The sequence below is a fragment of the Mesoplodon densirostris genome, chromosome 2 (genome assembly GCF_025265405.1).
Source record: "Mesoplodon densirostris isolate mMesDen1 chromosome 2, mMesDen1 primary haplotype, whole genome shotgun sequence".
Lineage (NCBI taxonomy): Eukaryota > Metazoa > Chordata > Mammalia > Artiodactyla > Ziphiidae > Mesoplodon > Mesoplodon densirostris.
Window position 1 is genome coordinate 189,500,011 of NC_082662.1, and position 24,015 is coordinate 189,524,025.

Genomic DNA, 24,015 nt, shown 5'->3' on the forward strand with positions numbered 1-24,015 from the left:
ATCATTTTCCTCCTATTTATTAAAACAAACAACAGCAGCAGCAGTAAATCAGACAGGAAGTTTCTCATCTTCCTAGCACTAAATCTACCTACCCATTTGTATGTCAATCCCACTGCCATCTTCCTGTTCATACGAGAGTTCCTACTTTTATCTAAGGCCAACTCTTCTGCTTTAATAAGAATCCTATGCTTCTTGCCCTCTCAGGGACTTGGCTTCTGCAATAGTTTTCTTCTATTCTGTATCACAATCTTTTCCTCTTTAGTGGAATTTCAGTCAATGTATGAATATGCTCTAACGTGTCCTGTCCCAAACAAAGAACACATGTTTGATACACACTGAAACCAAGCAGGACCCCATGGGGCTCCTGGGCATGGAAGCCTTTCTGTGTCCCCTGTTTCTTATTTGTAGGAAATAGGCTTCAGCCTCCATGACCTGCTCCAAATTCCAAAGGGCAGGTTCAAACAGTTGCTAATCAGGGAAGGGAGAGGATGCAGAGACAAGGTGTAGCAGCAAAAAAACAATAGTGCAGCCTTGAGGCAGGGTCCTGGTTCCACCTCAAGGGATATGCATAACAATATCTTTGAGCTCTTCTGCAGAACTAAAAACCCCAACAAATGGAAGATATTAACTACTTGATGAAGCATTCTTCATTCCAGAGAGAAGATCACATTTTGATAACTTAGTAATACATACTAACCTACTATTTCTCCTGGGAGGTTTTGTTGTTGTTATTTTGGGGGTTTTTTGTTTGTTTTTTTGTTTTTGTTTTAGCCTAAACATGTATGCTAACAACTAATTTAATTGTCATTTAATTATTTTTTAACATTTCTGCTAGAAAGAGAATAATATTTGTTTTGTTGAGGTTAGGCAGAGAGGATGGTTATATAACCCATTACTCTTTAAGTATCTATGTATCTATCTGTCTATCTATCTATCATCTCTCTTTCTATCTATGAAGTTCTTATTCTTCTTTGAACTAGTGATAACATCTTACTGGTTTCCTCATTGATTATTGAATTAAATAAAATCCTTTACATCTATTCATTTTATATCTGGATCAGAGTCATGATTATATCTCCCTTAAAAATGATCTTTTAACAACTGAAACTAAGAGCACATTTTCTATACTGATAAAAAGGAGAGGAAATTAAAAAAAAATAACCTACACCCACTAAAAAAAATGTTCAAGTCCATGTTTTTCCTTCAAGTGTCAAAAAATATGTTGCCCTGCATTTCTGACTTACTCCAAGTTAAAAGACAAGGTCATAGTTATTACCAGGAAAGCTGTAACAACTTTTTTGTTGGTTTGCTTTTAAATTCAGTATTCATGTATGAATTATGTCACATTATAATCTGTAGATGTCTAGTAAATTTAAGATGTACAGTTCAAATCTCTTAATATAAACATGAAACCATAAGCAACCAGGAGGCATGCAGACACCGTTTATTGAACAATGGGATGCACATTTAGTTGGCAGTTCTGTAGTTCACGTGGATTTCTGGTTTCACATCACAGACGATGCTCAAAAGCTGGTTGATCACACTTTCCATGGACTTGCTGTAGCTTCCATTCAGTTCTTTTATCTTCTCTAGCGTTTGTGCTTCTATTTCTTCTGAGATATTACTCTGAGAGCCCATTATCTGCCAAAATAAAACAGACAATTCACTACATTATACATCATATTAAAATTTAGTTGTTTTGTAAGAGTAGCATCGACATATATACACTACTGAATGTAAAATAGATAGCTAGTGGGAAGCAGCAGCATAGCACTGGGAGATCAGCTCGGTGCTTTGTGACCACCTAGAAGGGTGGGATAGGGAGGATGGGAGGGAGGCTCAAGAGGGAGGGGATATGGGGACATATGTGTGCATATGGCTGATTCACTTTGGTGTACAACAGAAACTAGCACAGTATTGTGAAGTAGTTATACTCCAATAAAGATCTATTAAAAAATTAATTGTTTTGTAAGTTAAATTCATTTTGGCTTGTTTGTCATTTACATTATGGATTATTTTTCCAGAATTTTTTCAGAGAATGGGTAAGATCACCAGTGTTATGAGTGGGATGGATACACTTTTCTAAAGGAATATTATCTGCAAAAAAGAGTCAAACCTGAATCACTATGCTGTACACCTGAAAATATATTGTAAATCAACTATTTAAAAAAAAGAAAGCTGGCCACAACAGGTGATTTCTACTTCTAAATTGACCTTCATACAGTACAAATTGAATGCAAGTTCACAGTCATTATATCATGCTCAGAAATTTTTTCATGTATTGATATTTATAATAGTTTCCATTGAGTTCCTGTATCTTACCTATTGCTTACTTTCTGTACTAAAAGTCTGGAAAATAAAGTTGAAAGACATCATTAAACCCATTTTGATGGTCTTTAAAGAGCAAATACCTGGTTTGTCAATTTTTAAAATACATTATCTGAACTCATTAAATCTTTTTGTTTGTTTGTTTTAGAAAGATACAGCCACAGTATGCTCAATAAGATACTTTCACATGCACAGGTGTATCTTTTTTTAGGTATTAGATATAATCTTGAAAATTTTGGTATAAATTGGGATATACAGACATTTGGTCCCTAATTTTTATGGCTTGAGTTACAATTTTTTGATGGTGTGAAAGTGATACAAATTCAGTAGAAACTGTACTTTGAATTTTGATCTTTTCCCGGGCTAGTGATATTCTATATGATACTCTCTTGTGTTGCTGAGCAGTGGAAGCCACAGCTCCCAGTGGGCCCAGTGATCTCAAGGGTCAACAATCCTTATACTCACAGCCATTCTGTATCCAAACAACCATTTGGTTTTTCACTTTTGGTACAGTATTCAATCAATTACATGAGATATTCAACACTTTATTACAAGATCAGCTGTGTTAGATGACTTTGCCTAAATGTAGGATAATGACAGTGTTCCAATCACGTTTAAGGCAGGCTGGGCTAAGCTATGATATGAGTAGATTAGGTGTATTCAATGCATTTTCGACTTCAATAGTTTCAACCTACCATGGGTTTATCAGGAGGTAACCCCACCATAAGCTGAGGAAGATCTGTACTTGTCCATCTAGTTCCATTGTAATTTTAGACTTCTGTTTAACTTATCTTTCTGATTGGTCTTTCATGGGCAGTGATTCCCAGTATTTCCCAGTACCTCCACTATCTCTTAACCTCTCTGTCAAGTAATGATATGATTGAAATATAATTTTACCAGGGGAGTTACCAATGTAAAGGGATTCTGCAGAGAAACCCTTTGTAAGGTTATCCTTTGCTAAAGCAAACAGACAACTCCTAATTTTATCCCCATTGTAAACTCAGCCTTTCTTGAACAGGACATTGCTAAGGCAACACAGCTGGTTTTTCTCTTCCATGAGTGTTTATGGAAAATATGCATTTAATTTAGTCCAAGAGACCTCACTAATGATTGATTTTTTACTTCAAGGTAAAGAAGGCTATTCTAAATTCTAGAATCCACATGATCTTTCTGGGTCCCAAAGTTGAAATCAAATGCAATTGAGGCAATCAGGTTCAAATTCTTTTCTGTTTATAGTCCAGGCAATTGGGGCTTCCTAGTTCAAAGAAAGTCATTTTGGGGTGATATAACTTCTAAGACATCAAATAACTTTTATAAAATAACATTTTGATAAGTGAGTATACAAGAAGCACAGACATGTGGATGAAATTTCCCTTGCTATGAAGATATTGAAAAATAGAAGAGAACTACTTACCAAAATAGTTCTACCAGAATAAAATTTTTCCTCTAAATCCAATATTGGATTTTTTTTTGAGTTTGATAGAGTCTACCGAACTCAAAAGAAAAAAATATATTGTTTCTATATTCAATGTCTTAAGTGGTGAAAAATTTAAAAGACACACAGTTATGAAACTATTATCTACTTTTCTTTGGAGTAGTGTTAAAAATAGTTATTATTAGACTAAGTTCCTGCAACTGCCCTGAAGGACTTTGGAAAAGTTCATCTCAACCTTAGGATCTTTATTTTTTATTGGAGTGTATTTGCTTTACAATGTTGTGTTAGTTTCCACTGTACAACAAAATGAATCATCTATAGGTATACATATATCCCCTCCCTCTTAAACCTCCCTCCCACCACCCCCATCCCAACCATCTAGGTCATCACAGAGCCCAGAGCTGAGATCCCTGTGCTATACAACAGCTTCCCACTACCTATTTATTTTACACATGGTAATGTATATATGTCGATGCTACTCTCTCAACCTTAGGCTCTTTATTTTTTAAATGGGGATAACATCACTCATTTGATGGGATCGTTTTAAAAAATCACCCAGATTCATGAGTGCAAAGTGGTGCTGTCCAACAGAAATGTAATAGCCCCAAAGTGAACCATGTAAGTAATTTTAAGTTTTCAAGAGTTGTGTTTAAAAAATTGGTAAAATTAACTTGAATAATATGTTTACTTAACCCAATATAATCATACTATTATTTGAATATACAGTGTAATATTATTGCATTATTGTTTGTCATACTAAGTCTTTGTAATCTGGTATGTATTTTACCTTTATAGAATGTCTTAATTTGGACTAGCTACATTTCAAGTGCTTGGTAGCTACATGAGAATTACCATTATTTTGACAGTGCAGGTCTAGGGCGGCAGATGACAGCCACTAGTATTAGTTATATTCTTAAGGTGCTTTGTTAAGGCAACATGATAATTTTCTGAAGATATTTATTATGAAGATGGTGTTTAGCACAGAAGCTTAGCACTGAGCAAGTAATCAGTAAATGTTAGTAATAATGATTATGATTTCTCACTGTGTTGTTTGTACTTAAAATTTGTATAATCCATCTTAAACTTTCAGAAACATTGGAATACCCTTGTCAATAACCCATACTCCTATGTCTCATCCTGCATAATTATATGACATTATTTCTGAGTTTATTTGACCTGCAATAATTTGAGTTTCTGCACTGTCTCCTAGATGGTACGATACCGTAACTCACCATACACCACTTTAAATGGTCTTCCTTGGGAAGAATTGCATTTGTATCTGAAGACAGTGCTGCTTTAAGCCATGTAGGAGTTTAAATTAATGAATGTAAGCTCCACAAAGGGAGGGATAAGTGTCATCTCGTCCACTGATGAGTTATAACTGCCTCAAACATTGCCAGGCACATAGTAGATGTTCAATATATATTTGTTGAACAGAATAGAATGAGCAGATCACCAGGTGTTACAGAGAACTTATTACCTGTTCTACTGCTCTTCTTGGCCAAAGCCTGCTGCTTGAATATTTGGGACACTGTATAAATTAGAAGTTGATATTTAAGTGACAACTAATGGTACATTTGGTCGAAGGGTACAATTTAAAGACTTCTCTATGTGTATTTTCAAACCTTCAGTACTGAGACTGATGTGTATAGCTTTACAGCTTAATGACCGATGGTGAAATCTTTCATCATTCAATGTTTCTTTTTAAGTTGTTTACATGTCCCAGTTTAAGGGCAATCAGAGGTTCAGGTCCCACACACAGTTTTGAGTTCTCAATTTGTGGTTGCTTCAAGGAAACAAAAATGTTTTCATGATATGAATTTAGGAAGAAAGATTAACGACAAAAATCTTCAATATGCCCAGGGCAACGATTTTCAGGTCTTTGATTTACATGAATGATGCATCTAACTTTTACTTGCATTAACAGTAGATTTAATTTTTCCACTGTAGTAGTCCAGATTTCTTTTTATCTTCTTCAGTAGAAGATGTTATTTTGTAGGACTTTTCCAAAGTTCTACAGGATGGTTGCAGTAACTCCATCACTATAGTTTTGTCTTTTTGAGAATATTGTATAAATGGAATCATACAGTATATACTTTGTATCCAATATAAATGGAATCAAACAGTATAAATGATGGCCTTCTCTCATTCAGCATAACATTATTTTTAGAGTCATCCAAGCTGTTGCATATATTTTTAGTTCGGTATTTTTCATTGCTGAATGGTACAAAATTCTAGCAAGGGATAAAGTGAAACAACAAATAAGTAAATAAGCAAGGGATCAGTAAATCTTTGTTATAAAAATATTCGTTGATATACAGCCCACATTGGGATACTCGCTTCTATTGACAAGTCAGGGGAGTTGGAAAAACCCAGACATTAACAAGAGCCAAAAAGCAACCAAAAAAGTAGCATCAAGGAGCAACACCCACAGCAGGCAGAAAACTGGTTTCTTGGGTCTCCTCCCAGACCTCCCACATGACCTGGGTTAACGATGATGAGCCTTAACTGGAATAGCACTGTATCTGACATATGGAGGTCATGCCAGGAAAGAAGATCTGTGCTCATGGTTGACAATATGTTTGAGGTAGCAGAGGCCTAAATATGCTGAACTTTTTATGTAAGCTTTTGATCAACTAGCTGTAAGATTGGCTTAGAGCTCTAATTATGAGAGTAATGAGGAATTTTAATTATTCTCTGACACTGAGAACAAATATCCTGAACCAGATTTACATTTTAGGATATTCTTCTGGAGGAATAATACTTCAAGAGATTAAACCCAGCCACTTTCTAAAATGATCGTCAGTTTTGTAATTACTTAAAAATGCATATATTAGAAACATTCAACACAGGATCAAAAGAGCTGATTGGTGTGAAGAATGATTATTTTTTCAGGTCCTAATATGGCATGGTTATGACAGAACTCAATAGGAAAGATAAAGGTATGGAAGAGATGTTTAGTTATTCATTCTTACTAGATACTTATTGGATACTTACTGTGGAGCAGACTCCATACCAATGTCAAGGAAAGAAACAGAGAAAAAAACAAAGAACCTGTATTTTGGTGCTTATAGTCCAGAAGGAAAGATAAACAATAAGCAAAATATGTAAATATATAATATATCCAGTAGTGATAAGTGCTATGACTACAATGGGTACTTACTTTCTTTTTTATGAGAGACACAATTTTAGATAAGGTGATCAGGAAGAAGAGCTAACAACTAAACAGAGATCAAGGAGAGATGAATGTGTGTAAAAGAAGAAGATCCTCAGAATGGATAGAGCATAGGCAAAGGCCCTGTGGCAGCAGCCTGTTTAGTTCTTCTGGGGAAAAACAGGGAGACATATGGAGAGAACAGAACAAGTAGGGACAAAAGTAGCAAAAAATGTTACAAATGACCAAAGTAAATATTGTTGTCTATTGCTGAAAAGTCTTCTGGTATTTCCTTATGATTTCCTTTTCAATTAGCTGGCTTCATTCCATAAATCTTTCATGAAAATATAAAGCAATGCTGTTTCCTACCCTAACATTTAAAAAATATCTGCAGTTCAGAGTAAAAGGTAAGTGCATGACATTTTCAGAACTGACAGTTTAGAGAGATAGCCAAGGGCCAATCATAGAGGGAATATATGTGTGTGTGGACTTGGGACTTTATGATTCCTTTTTCCAAATATAGATAAGAAGAATTTATTTTTGCTGAGTGGTCCACTTTGTTCTAGAAATGGCTTTTTATTTTAAGAAACAGCCCATTGGAAAAGTTTTTCCTACTGTGTAATCCAATTAGCCTGATCCCACATGAGCTCCGCACCTACTGCCACTAAAATCAAAGCTGTAAACAGAAAGATTTACAAACTGTTTGTAGTTCATCTTGCAATGCCAGGCTTCTGCACAGAGCTTTATTTGTATTTTTGCTAAGGCAAAAAGAAAATATATAAACTTTAGTTATGGCACATGTAATTTAAGACATATTGCAATCTGCTCTGAAAAATTCATGCACTTATATATTATTTTACTGTAAACTGCAGATACTTTTTAAGTGCTAGTGTAGGAAAAAGCATTTCTTTATATTTTCCTAAAAGATTTGTTGAATGAAGCCAGTCAGTTGAAAAGGAAATCGTAAGGAAATACCAGAAGACTTTTCAGCAATAGATAACAACATCTACTTGGGTCATTCCTAAATCTTGAATCCACCAAAGGAAATTTGGCCTAACAAGTTCATTGTAGAACATTGTACAACACTTTTTATTGATTCTATTAGTAAACGTTAACAGATAACAACAACATAAATGTTCTCTGATGTTTCTTTCTTTCTAAAATGTGTTAGTCAATAATCTGTTATAGTTGTGGCTTGGGGGCTCTAGAGTGCAGGCTTAGTAATTGTGACGCATGGGCTTAGTTGCCCTGCAGCATGTGGGATCTTCCCAGAGCAGGGTTCCAACTGGTGCCCCCTGCATTGGCAGGCCACAACCACTGAAGCCTGTGCGCCTAGAGCCCAAACTCCGCAACAAGAGAAGCCACCACAATGTGAAGCCTGCGCACCACAGTGAAGAGTAGCCCCCGCTCGCCGCAACTAGAGAAAGCCCACGTGCAGCAACGAAGACCCAACGCAGCCAAAAATAAATAAATGAATAAATAAATAAAGTAATTAAAAAATAATCTGTTGTAGGAATAATACTTTAACCAATTCCATCCACTTGTATATTTGAGAAAACAATTTTTAATCTACAATGTGTTAGACAATAACTATAGATTGACACTTTCTATGACAAATCAAAAAACATTGGAAGTGAAAATGTAAAATCAGTAATTCTGTAACGTTTAAGATTTCGCTTGATATTCAGCCTAGGTTGAACTATATTCGCTCCATCCAGGGTATTTTTCTCTCTTGGTAGTATGCATGACACCTTATGAGGATTAATATCTTATCATTATTAATGAATATTCATACCTTATAGTCTATGCTGCAAAAAATCAGTGTTGACTTTCTTACTTACCTTAGCATGTTTCTGTCGAAATTCCTGATCTCTCTGCATTCTGTACTGGTCAATTTCTGCCATTGCTTCCTCCTTGGCTTGCCGCAAACGCTTGGCTTTTCCTGAAAATTAACAGTGGCATAGAAGGAGCATTATTTCTTTTCAACCCATCTGGAATTTACAACTTGATTTTTAAAAATATGGGTGAGGTCTTACATTATTTTTTGATACATTTTTTTTTTCTAGAATGACATCCTGCATTAAAAAATGATAGATATTGAAAAATTCCTGTTTTTTTCAATTGGATTCTTTAGAACATGGAAATGACAACATTCTTTCACACCTCCATGTTTCAATAAAATATCTGCCCATTTACTCACAGCAGTACCAGCCAGAGAACAGATTTTAGCTGTCACTGAGTCAAAAAGACATTATTTGGTCAGACTTTCTGTCCTGATTTGCTGCCAGGAATCCTTCAGTCCATACCAACTGGGTTCTATTGAATACTGGCAGATCTCCAAATGCACAAACATGCAGCTCAGACTCTATCAAACCAACTAACAATTTTTAAAATCATTTTATTGGGTTTTTTTCCTTGCCATTTGTTGACTCTAGAAAGTCTGATTAAACCCCAGAGCACATCAAAGTAGATACTTTTTGTAGTAGCTTTCTCTGAGGGGGACTTGAAAGTGATTGTAAAACCAACTGTTTTTAATGGTTAGGAGATTTAGTTAAGTAGCTCTCTTTTCTTTTATTAAGAGCAAAGGTGTAAGTCTTAAGCCAGCAGACAGCAATGCAGATGAAAGTTTCAGACAAACACAAAGCTGTGCAGAACATTAGGTAAACACATGACTTTTTTTGACAACCAGAGTAATTTTGGGGGGTTATAGAGTAATAGTCATCGCTGCTAGGCACTCATCACCCACCACCTTCAGATACTAATGCTTTGTGATCATTAAAACTTTAAAGAAGGGGCTTCCCTGGTGGTGCAGTGGTTGAGAATCTGCCCGCTAATGCAGGGGACATGGGTTCAAGCCCTTGTCTGGGAGGATCCCACATGCCACGGAGCCACTGGGCCCGTGAGCCACAACTACTGAGCCTGCGCGTCTGGAGCCTGTGCTCCACAACAAGAGAGGCCACCATAGTGAGAGGCCCGCGCACCGCGATGAAGAGTGATCCCCTCTTGCCTCAACTAGAGAAAGCCCTCGCACAGAAATGAAGACCCAACACAGCAAAAATAAATAAATTAAAAAAAAAACTTTAAAGAAATTCTCAACTGTATTAAAATTAATTTGTCTCAGAATCTATCGTCTTTTTATTTTAGTTAAATGCCTTTATTCTTTTGCCCATTTAACATAGTTTCTTCTCTATGATAAGGTCTCAAGCTTTTGTTTTTAATTTTTGTCAAGGGTGTGTTATATGGTGTAGACTTTGAACTAAATAAGTGTACTTTCAGACATAGAAAACAAACTTACGGTTACCAAAGGGGAAAGGGGGGAAGAGGGATAAATTAGGAGTTTGAGATTAACATATACACAATACTATATATAAACATAAATTAGATAAAATAGATAACCAACAAGAACTATATAGCACGGGAAACTATATTGAATATTTTGTAGTAACCTGTAAGGGAAAATAATCTGAAAAAGTATATATATATATATATATATATATATATATATATATATATATACATACATATATATGTATATATATATACATACATGTATATATAACAGAATCAATTTGCTGTACACCTGGAACTAACACAATGTTGTAAATCAACTATACTTCAATAAAAATAAAAATAATGAATAAATAAATAAATAAATATATGTGTTCTCATTAAGTAGCATTAAAAAAATCTTAAACTTTTATCTATGTATCAATCTAGATACAGGCTTTTACATGGTTTCATCTTTCTGTACCTTCATTGTATTTGAGTGTAGATGGTGTCCAAATTTCTCTCCTTGCTGCGTATGAGTTGTTTTGCTAGTCACTGTATATAGATGGGATAAAGAGTGTCGCTGAGTTATAAATTGAGATGTGTCTCTTTGAATATGTATTACCCTTGAATGGGACTGAGCTGACCTCACTCAGAACAGAATCTGTCTACATTCTCTGTAAAATCCAAGGTCTCATATAAATTAATGGTCTTCTGATGCTTGAGGCTTAATGGAACATTCTCAGAAATGCTTACCTTTTTCCTATTTAGTTAATCTTCTTTACCATTTTGCATATACAAATTTCTTTATTCTCTATAGTTCTAACCATTTTGAGGTAACCAAACACATACTACCTGCAGAACAATTAGATATGCTGGCAAGGAAAGCTGTTGCTGGATCCCCAGCCCACTTTCTTATCACGGCTCATCATTCACATTAGGACAAAAATATATGTAAGATGTATTAACATTTTCTTAGTTATAATGGGTTCTGGATACATAATGATGGGTTGTAGGATACAATTTTATCCAATCAACCACATAAAACATCTTGACTTTCCACCTTAATTGCAAATTATGTAAAATATGCTGATTTCAAAGTCATGACTCTAGCACATAAAAATAATAATAGAAAGAAGAAAATCTCCCTGTGCCCTGCCGCCGGGAAGAATCCAGTGCTCCACTTAAGAGGCTGCATATTAGCTCCATCGCACAGTGACAAGCTCGGAGTGTCTGATCCCCTCCTCATGGCACCAGTCACCTGCTGGTTCTCATTCAGTTAAAGAGGAGAGCCACAGGGAAGTCGCTGCTGGCACAGCAATTTTCTGGAAGGACTGGGCAGCTGCTGCCTGTGAAAGCTTGCATATGTTCCACATGATTTCATCCAGGGCAAGAAACTAGAGCCTCATGCTGGCTGTCTCGCTGGAGGTGAAGCAAAATGCATGCATCAAATCCACTTATATTAACCTCTAGCTGGCTTCTCTGTCTGTGCAGGAGATTTCCAAATTTTAAAATTACACCTCTTTTGGAAAGACAAATACCATTTGATATCACTTATATGCGGAATCTAAAAAAAAATGATGCAAATGAACTTATTTACAAAACAGAAACACAGTCTTAGAGAATGAACTTATGGTTACCAGGGGCAACGTGTCGGGGTGTCGAGGGATAGATTGGGAGTTTGGGATTGGCATGTACACACAGCTATATTTTAAATAGATAACCAACAAGGACCTACTGTATAGCACAGGGTACTCTGCTCAATACTCTGTAATAACCTAAATGGGAAAAGAATTTGAAAATGAATGGATACTTTATGGGTATAACTGAATCACTTTGCTGTACACCTGTAACTAATACATCACTGTTAATCAATTATGCTCCAATATAAAATAAAAATTTTTTAAAATAGCAGCATAAAAAACTTACACCTCTTTTTTCTTAAGCATTAAAAACATGGCTGCTGTGAACAAAAAGGGTTCATTTTATTTCTCAATACTTTCTCTATCAAACACAAGGGCGACCCTATGGGACAGTCCAGATTTTAAATACAACAGTCAAATATTTGTCCCAAATTTCCTCCAAGGTCACACAGGCTTATTAGGCTGAATGTTCTAATTTTTGTTTTAGAGAATGTGGTGATCTCACATGTCACCATTTTAAATATTGCTAAAGCAGGTGCTTCAGGGTGGTGCAGGAAAGGATGGTTTTCATTTATTCATCCATTATTCATTCAATATTTATTGAACACTTACTACTTAGTATGCACAGGGCTAGAACCAGAAAAATATATGATATGGTCCTTGCCTCTAGCTGAGGTACATATGGTATATTTTTGTTTTTTTGGCCGTGATGCGAGGCATGCAGGATCTTAGTTCCCTAACCAATCAGGGATACAACCCACACCCCTTGCATTGGGAGCACAGAGTCTTAACCATTGGACAGCCAGGGAAGTCCCAATATGGTGTATTTTGGAAACATGTACATGCTGCTTCAACATCCAAGAGGAAAATTAGAAAATGCATAAAATTGTGAAGGATACACAAAATCAACTGTAAAAGCAATGAAACAGAAATCTTGGTTCTATTTGTTTTGTGAAAGTTAAAAATGACAACATTTATGGAAACTTCTACTATGAAAATTCTAGAGCCTGTGCTTCCCCTTCATCCCAAGAGTCATGTTGCATCTTCTGGTAACAGAGGAAGTGAAAAATACAAACAGACCCACACATGTAGAGTAAGGGGCTCAGAAAAGGCTGCTAGGGGAGGTCAGGTAAGACTTGTGAGGAGGAAATGTTAAGCTGAATAGACTTATTAACAAGGACAGAAATGGGAATGAATTGTCTACTTTTGAGATTAGAAAAAATACAAGACAATCTTTTCTGAGATATTTTTGGGAAAACTGGACTACCAGGGAATTCCCTTATTTTTTAAAATTTATTTTATTGAAGTATAGTTGATTTACAATGTTGTTAATTTCTGCTGTAGAGCAAAATGATTCAGCTATACATATAGATACATTCCTGTTTTCATATTCTTTTTCATTATGGTTTATCACAAGATACTGAATACAGTTCCCTGTGCTATACAGTAGGACCTTGTGGTTTATCCATCTTCTATTTGATAGTTTGCATCTGCTAATCCCAAACTCCAAATCCATCCTTCCCCCAACCCTCCTCCCCCTTGGCAACCACAAGTCTGTTCTCCATCTCTGAAGTCACTCACTTTTAGACATTTGGTTTGTTACACAGAAATGTCCTACATTCAACAAGCCATTATTGGGATCTATTCCATAGGATGTTTTGTGGGAGGAAAAGTAGGAGAGAAAGATGTTTGGATTGATTTTTAGGTGATTTGTGGGGAAAGGACTAAGAAATTGGGCATGTTACACTTGAACTCTATGTGGAGACAGAGGGCAAGGCTCACAGCTGCATCCTGCCTGGCTTCTTGGCTAGAAGAGGCCAAGGGACTGTCCCAAGACACTGATGGGTCCTTGAGACATTCTGTTGGTTTTACGGCTAAACTGGTTCTGGAACTTGTTCTGGTGGGAAGACAAGATGACATTGATCATTTCAGAAGGAAATCAGAATGATACAGTAGGCACTGATACAATAAGATGTTAGAAGCTTTGTAACCTTAAGCCAGTTATTTAGAGTTTCTGAACCTAAGTATTCTCATCTATAAAAGAGATTTAAGAATCTACTGCAAAGAGTCATTGGAAGGATTTTTAAAATTGTATATGAAGTGATTGTAAGAATATGCAACAATTTCTAATCATTGTTAGGAAAACAGATTCCAATTCCTGGGGACATTTTGCTAAGAAGGAAGGCAGCGAGTAAAGCATGAGCTGGAGGAAAGGTCCCTAGGATGTCACCAAAAAAGAAGCCTCTGTAGGCTTCCCTGAGGACACCTACGTGGGGATATCCAGAGGGTGGCTGGAGAGGCATCTTTGGAATTCAGGAGAAAGGTCTAAAATGGAGACAGAGATTTGCTTGTTAGTCATCTGAGTTTGTGTGCGTATTAGTCCTAGCAGCGGGTTTGCACTGAAATCAAAGCCAGGGGACAGTGTGTGTGTGTGTGTGTGTGTGTAAAGAGAAGAAAAGATGCTAAGGTCTCAACCTAGGGATCAGCAACATTGGGGGATGGGGAAAGGAAGAGGAGCCTCAGGAGGTTCTGAGAGTAGTCATTGGAGAAGTAGGGGAAACCAAGAGAGAAGACAGAACACTGCAAGGAGGAAGTGTCCGACACACATTCCATGGAGTGGAAATAAGAGACATTTAACCAACCAATACTCCTGTCTATCTACTATGTCCCCCGCTCTTCTAGGTCTGTTGATACAGCAGTGAAAACCACAAACAGACAAAATTTCTGCTCTCATGGAGCTCTGAATGTATGAAGGGGAAGCAGAGATAGGAAACAGGCAGTAAGGATATGATACGGCAGAGATGATGAGAACTGTGCAGGGGAATCAAGGCGCCTAAGGACAGAGAGATGGCAGTGGGTGCTGACACAGATAGGGCAGCCTTTCAGAGGACGGGGTACATGAGCAGAGACTTCAAGGAATGAGATAACTAGCCATGCAAATGCCTGAAAGGGAAGAGCATTCCAGGCAGAGGGACCAGTAGAGGCAAAGACCCTGAGGGGGAAGGGTATTTGACTACTTCAAGGAACAGTAAAAGCATCCACCTGACTGGGTCACAGATCAAAGAGAGCAGAATGGATGAATGTTAGGAAATGATATCAGAGAGGCAGCAGTGTGACCAGGTCACAGAGACCTCATGGGGTTGATAAAGACTGGGATCCCTGAGGTGCTAAAGCCATGAAGGGTTTTTAGCCACAATGTGGCATTATACTACTTCTGATTTAAAAGGATTTCTTGGGACTTCCCTGGTGGTTCAGTGGTTAAGACTCTAAGATTCCAATGCAGGGGGCACAGGTTCAATCTTCAGTCAGGGAACTAAGATCTCATATGCTGCACATAGAGACCAGAAAAGAAAAAAGAAAAAAGAAATAAAAGAAAGGATTTCTTTGGCTAGTGTGGTGAAAATAGATTGTAAGGGCTAGGGAGAAGAAGGAAGATTGATTTGAAATCTATTGCAATAGGTCAGACAAATGTTAATGATGATTAGAAATAGTAAAGCAGCAGTGGAATTGACAAGAAGTTCTATATACTTTGAAGAGAGAGTTGATGGAGAAACAGGAGAGATAGATGAGTCAATCCTGTCTCCATCATTTTATTTTGGGGCAGAATCAAGAAAGCAATTTAATTGAGATGCCCATCTAGTGATGATGGGGAGAAGGCTGCTGTTTATATAAATTTGGAGATCAGGGAAACAAGTCGGGCTGGAAATATTAAGTTTGAGAATCATCAACCTGGAGCCAGGATTTAAAGTCATGGTATTAGATGTAATCACTTAGGAAGTATCTGTGGATACAGAAAAGAGCAAGTCCCACCTGGGGCCCCAACCATAGAGATTGGGAAGATAACAGGAAACCAAGCATGAGAGCAGGGCTGCATAGTCCAGTGAGGGAAGAGTTTCAGAGATGAAAGAGGAATTCAGTTGGGACTGAGATAGTTAATTAATTGGATTTAGCATCTTTGCTGGTCTTGACAAGAGGGGCTTTGGCGGAGTTGGAGGGACAAACATCTGATTAGAGTGGGTTCAGGAGAAAATGGAGTTTAAATAAATGTAGACACAGGCAATACAAGCAATTTCTTTGAGACATTTTCACTAACAAAAACAAACTAAGAAGGTAAGGACTCAGGACAGCCAAGTGAATCTGACAATTAGAGGATGTTGGATTGTGTCCTTCAAAATATGTTTACATCTGGTACCTGCGAATGTGACCTTACTTTGAAAGAAGGTCTTTGCAGATGTAATCAAGTTAAAATGAGGTCATGCTGGATTGAGATGGACCCTACATCTGATGACTGGTGCCCTTCTAAGGAGAGGCAGATCTGGAGACAGAAGCATAGGGGCACAGAGCAGACACACAGGGAAGAAGGCCATGTGATTACAGAGGCAGAGATTAGAAGGATGCATCTCCAAGCCAAGGAAAGCCAAGGATTGCTGGCAATCAGCAGAAGTTAGGAGAGAGGCACAGGACAATTCTTCTTCCTTCCAGAAGGAAGCGACCCCTCCAGCACCTTGTGTCTGGACTTCTGGCCGCCAGAGCTGGAGTTTAATACATTTCTGATGTTGTAAGCCACCCTGTGTGTGGTGATTGGTTACAGTAGCCCTAGGAAGATAATATAGTGGCTTAGAGAATCAGAGAAACAATGTTAGTTGAGCTTTGGAAACCAAGTCAGATACTTGAGTGTGGTACAAAGAGTAGGTATACAAATGAAAAAAAAAATAAGCATAAACAGAGCAGAGGTCACCTTGATTTGGTATAAACACAAAGTGCACTTGAGGAATGCTTGGAGATTTCTATCTGTTGCTGATAACAGTTTTATTCTGCTCTACCACATAGAAGAAAAAAAGAAAAAAAACTTTCTTGGCTTTAGAGGGTTGTTAATATTATGATATAACCAACCTGGTTTGAAGAATGCTTTTATTTGGCTCAGCTACTACAAACATTGGAAAAAGTGAAGTCGCCAAGGAAACAAAGAAGCTCCTCTCTTTTGGTGCCTATCCTCTTATCTCCTTTCCTTACTCTACCTCCTTGTAGTTACTTTGCTTTTTCTTTTACTTGTTCTTTCCGTGTTTAAATATATATATATATATATATATATATATATATAAAGTAGTTTTGTGTAGATCCTGGATTGAATATAACCAAATGTTATTAAGAGATGAAAATGTTGTGTGGTTATTATTTTAACATGACCCACTCAAAGAAATGAACGTCCAATATACCTACAAATACCCATTAGTCTGTGGACTATAAAGAAAAAGGAAGAATTTACAAGCCTACAAAACATACAAAACAGGACCATGAATTTTTACTGTAACCATTTCTATTTTATTAGTTCAGTAGAAGTTGTATCTTCATGAATCAGAACACACACTTGTATAGTGAAAATTGATGAAATCAAGGTGCTTGTTTAAATAAACTTGGAATATCTGTATACTGGGAAACAAACAATTAAAAATGTTGATTTACAAAAATATTGTTGGTAGGCCTCATAGAGATCCAAACAAATCTGCATTATTGTATTCACTGATGTGTTATCTAATTAAGAAGTAGAAATATTTAAATTATTTATTTTGCACTAAAGTATAATTCAATGGGGGCTTATCAAAGATGCTGAGGAGGTCAGGGGAACTCAGTTGAACTCAGAATCCTCATTATTAAGTAGTGGAAAAATATTCGTAGCTAATTCTCATGCAGCCCCTTCTGGGTACCAAAGGGTGTTTTAACTCCTTTATAAGCATTCACTCATTTGATTATGACATAAACTCCACGAGGTAGATACTGTTCCTCCAATTTGACGTTAAGGAGGCCAAAGCATCAGGATCCTAAGAGACGACCTGCCCAGTGCCACCCAGCCAGTTGGAGGCTCAGCCCACACTGTCTGGTTGCAACCCCTGTGGGTGTGTCCCTTTCCAAGATTGCAGTGGTATAAGTGAAATAAATACTGCTCTCATAAAAGGTCATAACTTAAAGTAAAAAATCATATTACAAAGAAACACAAGTCCTTATTCCTCCTGTTGATAATGCTACCTTGAATTTCTATTCTAATTCTGATCAAAGATGCAGTTCAATTCCCCAAACCTGGGCTCCAGGATAGGTCCCAGTTCTGTTGCAAAAATGTATTTAGTTTGTCTTCGGCCAACACACTCACTTTGATGCTTTGATTGTGAACAACTTTTAGGCAAAAGGTATTAAATTCAAGTAAGATTATTTAAAATAGTGTCAACCTACTGTGATTCCATCTGAATTCAACCAGTGTCTCAAATAAAAATTTAGGTGAGGGTCTTAACTAATAAATACAATGGAATCCATAATCGGTGAATAGAGGCAAATATCTGAGTTCTTCAAATAAAAATTTAGGTAAGGATCTTAACTAAAAACTACAATGGAATCCATAATCAGTGAATAGAGACAAATATCTAGAAGCAGACCCAGTCTCCCCCATTATGAGAAAAATTGACCCAGAAGTTGCAGCAGTTGTAAAAGAGAATGAAATTAGACTGTGTATTCTATTCTTCTATTTCATTCTTCTATTGTTATTACTTATAGTAATATACAATATATATAGTATAAGTTAAAACCAACAATAACTATTTAGTTTGTACTCTACTGCCTTAGGCATCATTTTCTGATCCTTAAAAAAATTTGTCCATATATGTATTAAATCTTTATATAAAATATAATATTTATATTTAATATTATAAACATAATGTATAATATAAATATTATATATAATATTTTATTCTTATATATTTTTATATTTTAAAAAATATAAAAGATATTTATATATTTTAGAAAAGAAAAAATTGAAACTCAGAGATGCTCAATAACATGTAAAAAAAGCATAAGAAAAAGCCAATGTTTTTTCTATTTTGTTGCCTCACTTTTTTATTATTTTTTTTTTGTGGTACACGGGCCTCTCACTGTTGTGGTCTCTCCCGTTGCAGAGCACAGGCTCCGGACGCACAGGCTCAGCGGCCATGGCTCACGGGCCCAGCTGCTCCGCAGCATGTGGGATCTTCCCGGACCGGGGCACGAACCCGTGTCCCCTGCATGGGCAGGCAGACTCTCAACCACTGCGCCATCAGGGAAGCCCTGTTGCCTCACTTTTTAAGTCTGTTCACTCACCCCCAACCCCGCACTCCCCCTCCCTCAAAACAAAACAAAAAACAAACTCATCTGTCTCAGCAGCTGGTAAGTGGGGACCTGTGATCCTTATACACAGGGCCTCCAACCCCTAATCTGTACCCCTTTAGGCAAAACTTTTATTTTTTTTAACATTTATTTATACTATCTACTGGATTATGTAACAGCTTCACAGGGATCTGTGGCAGCCTCCTTAATTGATAAATCAATATTTTTGCAACATAATATTAAACATTTCCACCTTATTAATCTTATATTTTTCTAAAAGTATTAACATGTAAATTGCTGTATTTTCTCTCTCCCTCCCTCTCTTTCTCCACTTTAAAATGAATATTCCCAAGTCTCTTCCTAGCAGAGACTCTATGTGTAAGTTTTTGAGGGACTTTCAAATAAACGGATTTAAGAAAGAGGTGGTGATTCTAGACCTCCTACAATGGTGTTCACTATTGTGATCTGTTGGTTCTCATTCTGAATCTCTATTCTGCCTTCGTTATGTCAGATTTTCAAATAAATCTCTTTATGGAAAAAGATAAAGTGAAGCATATGGGTTTATAAAAATGATGGCTATCTGTACCTCTCATGTCATTTACATATTTAAGTCACTGGGGAATTCTTTAAGGAACGGTCTAGGTCTACTCATCAGCATATGTATTAGAGTGGCTTGGAAATGGTGGGTGCCTGATAAGTACTTATTGAATTAAATAAATGAATGAAATACAACATAGTGAAATATGAGAGAAGCTACAAAATACCAGGTAGAAAAAGGTATTATTTTATTTTGCCTTAGTATGCTTAAGAAGTGAGTATGATGCCCAATTACAGCTGGGCAAGAAAACAGCTTCTATCCAGTGAAAATGTTTCTCAAAGCTCTTTGAGGCAGAGGAGAGACATTCTCTGTAAAACTGAGTGCAGAGGTTATTGGTTGAAATAACATTTGGAAACATATTTTCCAAAATGTTTTTAAGGTCTGGGTATTTACTATTACTGATTGATATTTGCTTGAATATTTAAGAACAAAGACATAGAAAAGGAAAAGTACACATGTACTTTCAGTGACCAGCAAACAAAATGAACATTTTGTATACGAATAATACAGTATGGATTTTCTAGTGCTAAATTCTGAGGAAAGATTGCCCAAGGACAGCATACGTACTTGAGGAAAGGAAAATAAGTTTGGCTTTTATCTTTATTATGAAATCTGAGCTTAGATTGTTCTGACTGGCTCCCACTTTCAAACAACTTGTATGATTCACAATACTTCTCTAGTGATGTTGAAAAAGAAGAAGTAGTTGGTAAAAATCATTTGGATCCTATAATAATATTGATTCTTTCTTTTTCTTTTTTTGGTTTCTCATTTGTTGTTTACTTATTTTTTTATTGAAGTATAGTTGATTTACAATGCTGTGTTAATTTCTGCTGTATAAGCAAAGTGATTCATATATATATATATATATATATATATATATATATATATATATATACACACACACACACACACACACATACACACATACTGAATATAGTTCTCTGTGCTGTATAGTAGGAACTTGCTGTTTATTGGTAACATCGATTCTGTACGTGCTTTATCATTGTTTCGTTTCTTCCATAATGGAAAATAAAGGTAACATAATGATCACATCTTAAAATAAGTTGGTTTTCTGTTCTGGATATTTTAAATGTGGTAAAGAAATCTGAATAAAAAATAAGGGAGTTTTCTACACTATTTCAGCTGGCAGGTCCTGGACTGCTTTGTTTCCTGTACAAGTACGCTGCATTCATACCATTTTGCCATCCTTGGCATGGTTTCTTGTAGGAAAAAAAATGGAGAAGTAGGTAAAGTTTTCCTTTTCATTATCTTTTGCCGTGCTGTTCTCTTCTAGTTCCTCCACATGGGGTCTTTTTCTTTTTTTGTTGTTGGTGCCCACCTTGCTGAGTGTTCAGGAAATCAATTTATCTTAAGAAAGGAAAATGATTTTGCCTGCGGTAGAAAACCCCAGGGGACAGAGCAGTGCCTCAGCCCGACTTCCTCTCTCTCATTGTAATGTCCTGTGTCTGCATTTCATGCAGTACACTGAAACTAGTTTCTGCCAGTATCACCAGATTCCTATCACTCCATGAATCCAACTACTTACATAAGCAACAATTTTAAGACATGATCCCTATCTTGCAGGGCTTTGAATCTAATTGCAGAGACAGGGCATGTGATTAGGGCAAAGGTAAATGACATACCTTCCTATAGATTAAGTCATCATGTGATATGAAATGGGACAGTGGGAAGAACAGAGGTCTTGGCCCAGGGAACATGAATTTGGGTTGCAGATCTGCGATCTTAGTTTATTCATTATTAAAATCATGTACGTTTTGTGCCATGCAGTTGTTAAGATCGTGGCTGGGTAATCAGACCCCATCCAAATCCAGTCTCTACCATTTACCCTCTGTGCGACCTTGGGAACGGAGCATAATTTCTCTAAGCATCACTTTCCCCTTTTTGCAAAATAGATTTGTGTGAGGGGTAAATAAGATAAGCTTTGAACATGGTGCTTGGATTATATTTTCTATTTAAAAAAAAAATATTATGGCAAATTATGGACTCTCAGTTTCTACATATATGAAATGGAAATAATAGTAATACTTAATTCATATGGTTGTTGTGAGTATCAAGGAGAACAGGAAGCGGGTTGAGGTTTACTGAGAACATCTTACCTGTTAAGTCAGTAGATGGAGGGCTAAATAGCAAGAGTATTAGAAAATGAGAATAAAATGGAAATATTTTTAAAGATTAGAAATTAAAAGCTGTCCAGAGAGGGAGGAGAATGAGCCATTAACTGCTATGATCACAATTTTATAGAAACAGAAACCGATGCTTACAGAGGTTAAGTCACTTGCTTAAGTTCACTCCCTAGTAAGTAGATTCAATCCGGAAGTTGTCTATCTCTCTCTCTCTCTCTCTCTCTCTCTCTTTTTTTTTTTTTTTTTTTCTTGGCCACACTGCACAGCTTGTGGGATCTTAGTTCCCCAACCAGGGACTGTACCCAGCCCTGGCAGTGAAAGCACCAAGTCCTAACCACTGGAGAGCCAAGGAATTCCCAGTGGTCTATCTCTGAACCATGTCACAATATTGAGACACTGAGGCTGGACAATGTGAAGGAACTTGCAGAGGCAAAGCTTAAGCCTGTGTCTCCATAACTTCAATGTCTATTATCATTTCACTTAGCAAGTGGCCTGTCCAAAAGATCTGAGCTGGCAAAATCCATCCCCACTACAGTGATGGGGGACAGACAACTGGGTAGTTTCTATGAACTGGCCAAGGTCTCCCAGGGAGTGTGGTGGAACCAGGATTTTTTTTTTTTTTTTCTTTTTGCGGTATGTGGGCCTCTCACTGTTGTGGCCTCTCCCGTTGCGGAGCACAGGCTCCAGATGCGCAGGCCCAGCGGCCATGGCTCACGGGCCCAGCCGCTCCACGGCATATGGGATCCTCCCAGACCGGGGCACGAACCCGTATCCCCTGCATCGGCAGGCGGACTCTCAACCACTGCGCCACCAGGGAGGCCCGGATTTTTTTTTTTTTTTAAAAGAAGATGTTGGGGGTAGGAGTTTTATTAATTAATTAATTTATTTTTGCTGTGTTGGGTCTTCGTTTCTGTGCGAGGGCTTTCTCTAGTTGTGGTAAGCGGGTGCCACTCTTCATTGCAGTGCACAGTCCTCTCATTATCGCGGCCTCTCTTGTTGTGGAGCACAGGCTCCAGATGCGCAGACTCAGTAGTTGTGGCTCACAGGCTTAGTTGCTCCACAGCATGTGGGATCCTCCCAGACCAGGGCTCAAACCCGTTTCCCTGGCATTGGCAGGCTGATTCTCATCCACTGTGCCACCAGGGAAGCCCCATGAAACCAGGATTTAACCAGAGTCTGCCTGCCCCTGAGATCCGTGCTCATCCTACTGCATCCTCTTTGTCCCCTTTTGTGACAAAACCCTCACAAATCAGACAGAATGGAGACTTACTCTTCTTAGCCTCCTCGAGCTTGTCCTTGGCCCTTTTCTCTGCCTGGAGGAGCTGGTGGATCCCTTGAGACTGGCTGGTCATGGCGGCGGCTCCAGTCGGGCGGCTTCTGTGACTCTGGGAAGTGATGGATCTATTTATCCTTAGAGAAATCACCACATAGCTCAAATTGTTGTGTCAACAGTGAGTTCTAAGCACAACTGTTGGTTCAAAAATGGCCTGAGTAGGATAGCTGGGCTCCAAGGAGAGCCCAAGGGTGGAATCCAGAAAAACAAGTTAAGTCAAGGAAGTCGCGAACTTATATCTGCCAACTTTAGCTCTTTTCTATGAAAGGGGTGTTGCATCTACTTACAAAGAGTGAGTAAGAGGTCTTTAGGGAGATCAGCGTCCCTATCCTTCCTAGGAATACTGACTTATTTACTGAATTTTTCTTTCAAGTTACAAGATCTTTCTTTGTTCTTTGTCCTGGTGTTTCTAGTTTTAGGTCTTTATTTGTTTCTAGTGATTCAATTATTTCCTCAGGACAGATTTATTAACATTTTGGGAGGAAATGGGATTTCCTGGGTTTATGATAGACATCTATTCTGTTCTCTCCCTAGGCCTCAGGTGATAGGAAAGAAAAGGATTCTTTGGGGCTTTGTGTTGTTCTGTAGCAGTGCTATTTGCTAGAGTTTGATCTTAATACAGTGACTAAATCAGCATTAAGGGAAATATTACTGAAGGTTTTGAGTTTAAATTAAAATCATCTAAACATGCATTTTATGTTAATTGCTTTGTGCTTGCATAGGGGGTTGTCCTAAGACAGTCCAATAAAATCCATCATATTTGATTTGATTCAATCCACTAGTGATTGGACAGATCGGAACGTTCTTCACAGTAGAGGATCATAAAATATCATTCACCTGTATCTAAGAGTTTTATTTGAAATGAAAAGTTAATCTTTTGACATATGGCCAAGGCTTTATAATCAGCAGAGTGGAGTGTCATGTACTATTGCTTTATAAACTACACCTCTGTTGCCTCATCTGTAAATACCAGGTGCAATTTCTT

At 37.3% G+C, this 24,015-nt stretch overlaps 1 protein-coding gene across 1 annotated transcript; it reads right to left on the reverse strand.

The window, feature by feature from the left end:
• Window positions 1-1,467: 1,467 nt before the first annotated feature.
• On the reverse strand, window positions 1,468-23,049 carry ATP6V1G3 (ATPase H+ transporting V1 subunit G3). Its single transcript, XM_060088681.1, has 3 exons — window positions 22,968-23,049; window positions 8,759-8,859; window positions 1,468-1,641 (listed from the first exon to the last, which is right to left on the reverse strand). Exons 1-3 carry the CDS (start codon window positions 23,047-23,049, stop codon window positions 1,468-1,470), a joined length of 357 nt encoding a protein of 118 aa, XP_059944664.1.
• Between the last annotated feature and the right edge of the window lie 966 nt (window positions 23,050-24,015).